This window comes from Sinocyclocheilus anshuiensis, unplaced genomic scaffold (assembly GCF_001515605.1).
Source record: "Sinocyclocheilus anshuiensis isolate Anshui unplaced genomic scaffold, SAMN03320099.WGS_v1.1 scaffold737, whole genome shotgun sequence".
In the NCBI taxonomy this organism is placed as follows: Eukaryota; Metazoa; Chordata; class Actinopteri; order Cypriniformes; family Cyprinidae; genus Sinocyclocheilus; species Sinocyclocheilus anshuiensis.
The window spans coordinates 339,292-345,167 of record NW_015540908.1 but is presented as its reverse complement, the minus strand read 5'-3'; the positions used below and the strand labels follow the sequence as shown (position 1 = coordinate 345,167).

The window sequence follows — 5,876 nt, the reverse complement described above, 5'->3', positions numbered from 1 at the left end:
ATGTTATAAACTTCTGAAACATTGGTCTTTCATATTTTAGAGCAGTCACTGCAAATTATGAAAGAACTCAATTAAATATGTATGTGGGAGTGTTTGTGAAAAAAATCAGATGTATCCCCCTTTGTAATCCTTAACATTTTCATAAGTAACTGTAATTTAATTACATATTTTTTCTTAGTAATTGTAACTAATTACAATTACTTTTATTTTGTAATTAAATTACGTAATTCCGTTACATGTAACTAGTTACTCCCCAACACTGCTGATAATAGAATCAGTGAAGAAATCTCACTAGTTGACTTTTGGATCCCACCATAATAAATGATGAAAAACCCACTGATATCATGAATTCTTTATAATCAGCGTACACTGATGAGACGCGGGTCTATTCTGGCATTAGGACAGCAATGTAAAAAAGGCAGACACATAAAATAACGTGCCAACTTAAAGGGATAGTACACCAAAAATGAAAACTCTGTCATCATTTACTCTCCTCAACCGGTTGACGGTAGCCATTGACTTCCATATAGCACTGCATGATAAATCGCGATAAATTGCAATCGATATTAGGCAAAAGCTGCGATATTCATGCGCGCATCTTGTCAGTGAAGCAGGGTTCTGTGATCAGTAGTAAATCTCCATCCAAAGACAAGATTTAACTGCTTTCATTGATTCAACGTGACTAATAAACACAGGACTATCTAAATTTTTCTTATTATAATAAAGTATATAATAATGCAGTGCCTTTATCATACTATGAAATATGTTGCATGCCTTATTCTGTGTATGAAGCCGCATCATCTCACAGAAGGATTTATTTCGAACACTCGACTGACGTTATGAAGTGAGTTTGGAGTAAAAACATGTTATTAAATGTGGTATTTTCATGTGCTTTCAGATGGAGCAGCATTCACTACACAGAGCCGTAGTTCTACACAAACGGCTGTCATAATCGCAGCGCGATTTCATAATATCGATGTATAGTATCGATGATATCATCTGCGATTTTTTTGCGTAGCTTGTCAGTGAACTACGGATCTGTGGAGTAAATGCCGCTCCATCTGAAAGCACGTGATTGAGATTTACTACTAATCACAGAACCGGCTTTACTGACAAGGATACGCATGATAATCGCATGCGATTTATCGCGCAGCCCTACTTCCATAGTATTTTTTTCCATACTATGGAAGTCAATGGCTACCGTCAATTGTTTGGCTACTAACATTCTTCAAAACATCTTCTTTTTTGCGTAACATAAGAAAGAAACTCGTACAGGTTTGGAACCACTTGAGGGTGAGTAAATGATTTTTGGGCGAACTGTGCCTTTAAGGAGGACGGTAAGGAAAGATATTGTTCAGTCTCTCTACATCTAGGCTCTTTTCTCTCTCTCTGCAGTCATACTGTTTGTTGGTAACCATGAGGGATTGACCGCAGGCGTGCGAACAGCTCCTGACCTTTAACCTGTCGCCGTTTTAATCACGCTTCGCTCTTCCCTTCCTCTTTCTCCTGCCGCTCTCGGCCGCTGCCGGTTTCTCGTCCGTCTTGCCGGCGTTTCCGTTACTGGAGGCCAGGGCTCCGTAAAAGGCTCCGTTATGAAGGGCTTTGCCGGGTTTGGCCGCGGTCTCGCGGCGGGGCTGGCGGCGATACGTCTGATAATAGAAATTCCCAAAGAGGATGATGAAGGTGAGGGCGTATCCGATCAGACACCAGTGCATCCACTTAGGGAACGGGCAGTCGGAGTACAGCGACAGAGCCGTGTGGCCGATGGTGACGTGAAACTGGACCTGCGGAAGAAAATATAACATAACTGATCAGCTCTCAGAGGTTGAGCTGGAAAAACGAAACTTATTCAACATACACTACCATTAAACATTTTGGGGACGGTATGTTTTTAATGCTCATCTATGCTGCATTTATTTGATCAAAAATACAGTAAAAACAATAACAGTAAAATCGTGAATTATTATTACAATGTATGTTTTCTATGTGAATATCTGTTAAACTGTAATGTATTCCTGTGATGCGCAGCTGTATTTTCAGCATCATTACTCCAGTCTTCAGTGTCACATGATCTTCAGAAATCATTCTAATATGCTGGTTTGCTGCTCAAGAAACATTTCTGATTATTATCAATGTTGAAAACAGTTGTGCTGCACAATATTTTTGTGCAAATTGTCATACATTTTTTTATTTCAGGATTCTTTAATGAATAGAAAGTTCAGCGTGTATTTGAAAACTATATTTTTTGTAACATTATAAATGTCTTTATTATAATTTTTGGTAAATGTAATCCATCCGTGCTGAATAAAAGTATTAATTTCTTTAAAAAAAATCTTAATCTTCCGCAAATTTTTGAATGGTAGAGTATGTAAAAGTAAATATTAGTTCTGAATGAATGATTAGTAACAAGTCAAATATAATAAAGCTACTAAGGTTAAATTTAATTATTATTTCTTATGTTTAAACTGTTATTCTGCATAAATGTTTTTGGGAAAACTGAATTGTTGCATAAAATTATTTACAGTATGATGGTAATGACAGCAGCATTGAAGACAGCAGTTTTTTTTAAATTACAAATTGTATGCATACTCTAAATACCAAATAAATGGAAAATATGTATTTTATCTTGTGCAAAGACAACACATTTTATAAAACACTTTTTACAAATTTTTACAAAAGTACAAGTTATCTGGTTGGCAGAAAATCAAAAAATAGAGAAATTCTGGAAATTGATAAAGTAGACATTTTGATATAATTGATATAGTATAATTGATATAATACTTTAAAATAAAATGTTACTATAATCTGTACTTTAATAAAACCGGAATCATATTTATTTCTAAAGTTCCCCTATCTGCAGAATCACGCTTAAATTCCACATCGTTCTCAAATTTGCCGTGTTTTTTTTTCTCACAAATGCTTGTGAAATGTCAGCATTTACCATTTGGATGATGGTCAGATACTTCTTCCACCACAGATATTTCTGTATTTTTGGACCGAATGCGGCCAGCCCATAATACAAGTACATCAGGACATGGATGGCTGCATTCATATGAGCCCCGAAGAACGCTAGACATACACGACATACACATGTACAGTATGTTTTTGTAACAGTCTGAAGGGGAGTATGACAGAATGATCATTCCTGTGTTTCCTGTGTACGGTGCTTATGTGTTTGATACTTACACTGTCCACCGGCGACCCATTTGATGCCGATCCACCACAGAGTGAACATGGTGCAGTGGTGATAGACGTGCAGGAAGCTGATTTGGCTGAACTTCTTGCGTAAGATGAAGAACACAGTGTCGAGGTACTCCACACCTTTAGAAATAAAGTACCACCACAGAGCTGCTGCCACCTGCCAATACAAGAGGAGAAGAGACGTCAGGAACTGCAGCGTTTATAAAAGTCTCTTTATTCCAGTGTGTTTTAGACTAACTTTTAGAGTCTTTAGAAAAAACACTGAAAGAAATTATACGTTTAGACCTCTGAACTTAGATACTTTAAACTTTTTTTAAATTATTACAACCAAATGTATTAGTTTTTCTAAAAAAAAAAAAATACATTGGTTCAAAACCTACATTTTAATTTTTACATTTTACAGAATTCCATTAATTAAAAGGAAAGAAATCAAGTTAGAAGAGAAACACAATTTTGTTGTGTAGATCACAAATAATTTGATTAATCAGACAATAAATCAGTAAATCAGACAATCTGTGTTTTCCCATTTTTTTAGACCCAAGCCATAATGTCACTTAATGTAGGTCAAGATTATATATGTGTGTGTGTGTATATATATATATATATATATATACACACACACACACACATATATATATATATATATATATATACATACATACATACACACACACACACATAATTTCACAATAAATTCTCATTGTATGATTTAGTTAACTTACTATAAATAAAGACAACTATGAAACACCTTAACAGTTTATTTTGATGTCTTTTTAAAATATGCATCATATTTTCTGTAATATACTAACAAAGCAATAACAATAATAAATCAATAAAAGCCACAATATTTTTTTTCTATGGGGAGTGATATTTGCTATTAGACAAGGTTTTCAATTAGACTGATATAAAAATGCGGTCATGAGCTGCATTTATTATTGTTATTTTTTTATTCTTTCATAATGTTTCCTGTGGTGCACTTATAATGTTAGTATGATTTTTCCATCAAAAATTGCCAAATAAATGAAAGCTGTTTTTGGACTAATGAGGAGGTTTTGAGCTCTGAAACTTACAGGATGTTTTTATAGCAAAATGACCTCTAACATGTCAAAAGATCAAGGTTAATTAGATTTCTCAAGTTATGGCCCCTTTAAATAAATGACACAGTCATTTGACTTTTTTCAGCGCATATGGCTAAAGATTCAGCTGTTTTCAATCATCTGTGTCCTCACGCAATTATGACTTAATATTTGCACATTGGAAATCATAGCTGGGCAAAATCAGAATTTAAGAACTGGCTCCCTCTCAGTTCGTGAATGTGTTTAAATGGTCACAGGATGATGAATCGGAATGACAGCAAGAAACGATGTGGTATCAAACTAAAAAAAGAATTAAAATGAAAAATGTAACGTATCCTTCAAATTACAATTCTGCATCCTACTTCACCTCAAATACAGTTCAGTGGTGCTTCGTCTAGCTGTAATGAATCCACGAGTATGTGAGTGTGAAAGCCAGATGGTGTGTGTGAGTGTGTTAATGTGACGTCACAGAGTGAAACCCAACTCCCCAGTTTTCCCTCTTCAATAACACACTTTGGGCCAGTAAGCGGAAAGCAGAATTCCTGTCTGTGATCAGCACACTCACCCTCACTTCATTGGGATCGTTTGAGTAGTCCACAGGCTGGCAGATGTAGCTGTAGTTGGCCGCTCGTGCTGCGAGGAAGAGCTGAAATACAAAGAGACGCTTGGACTATTCAATATGGTTGGTATAAAGGACAATTCCTCATCATTAGCTTCTTCATCTTATGCATAAAACAGACAGCAACTCTAGCAAGGTTACCATCACTAATGAAATCCACTGCCGTATGAAAAGACAAAGACTATCTCTGAAAAAAGATGTACTGTATGTTGAAGGAATGGTTCACCAAAAAATGAAAATTTGCTGACAATGTCCTCACTCTCTGGTCATCCGAGATTAGGATGAGTTTGTTTGACAAAAGCTGCGTGTTTGTAAGAAACAAATCCATCAAGACGTTTAAACTGTTGCTTTCCACTAAAATGCGAGTCCATAATCCATAATAACGCTTCCTCCTGTTGTCTCTCACATCAAAATCCAGCCACATATTTGTTCAGAGCTGTTTTGGCTTGTAAACGCTGCTTGATCTGTGCAGATTTCTCAAATTATTTAGACAAGATTACTTTTTCACTGGAAGAAGCGTTATTATGAAGTATGGACTTGTATTTATCAATAATTTAAAGTAAAAATGTCTTGATGGATTTGTTTCTTACAAACACACAGCTTTTGTCTTCTCCAGATATTAACTGATGGACTGGAGAGCTGTGGTTTACTTGTGGATTATTGTGATGTTTTTATCAGCTGTTTAGACTCTCATTCTGACGGCACCCATTCACTGCAGAGCATCCATTGCTGAGAGACACTGATGCAATGCTACATTTCTACAAATATCCAAACTCATCTACATGTTGGAAGGATGAATACATTTTCAGCAAATTACCATTTTTGGGTGAACTACTCCTTTAATAAAAATAAAAATGTGACTTTTCAAAAGAATGAGCAAGAAACCATGAATGTGCATTACAATAAAAAGTAAGATTAAATCAGAAAATGACGTTATTTTTTCTCATTTCAATCTATGTTGGCTGGTCTGACTCAATTCT

General features: G+C 35.5%; 1 protein-coding gene across 1 annotated transcript in view; it reads right to left on the bottom strand.

Annotated features, from left to right (window-relative positions):
• Window positions 1–1,261: 1,261 nt before the first annotated feature.
• LOC107689158 (elongation of very long chain fatty acids protein 4-like) overlaps window positions 1,262–5,876 on the bottom strand; it is an 8,877-nt gene continuing 4,262 nt past the window's right edge. The window contains exons 4-7 of the mRNA XM_016487076.1: window positions 4,843–4,923; window positions 3,187–3,358; window positions 2,942–3,069; window positions 1,262–1,784 (exon numbers count right to left, since the gene is read on the bottom strand). Coding sequence (XP_016342562.1) covers window positions 1,473–1,784; window positions 2,942–3,069; window positions 3,187–3,358; window positions 4,843–4,923 — 693 coding nt within the window. The 3' untranslated portion in view covers window positions 1,262–1,472. The remainder of the gene's footprint in view (window positions 1,785–2,941; window positions 3,070–3,186; window positions 3,359–4,842; window positions 4,924–5,876) is intronic.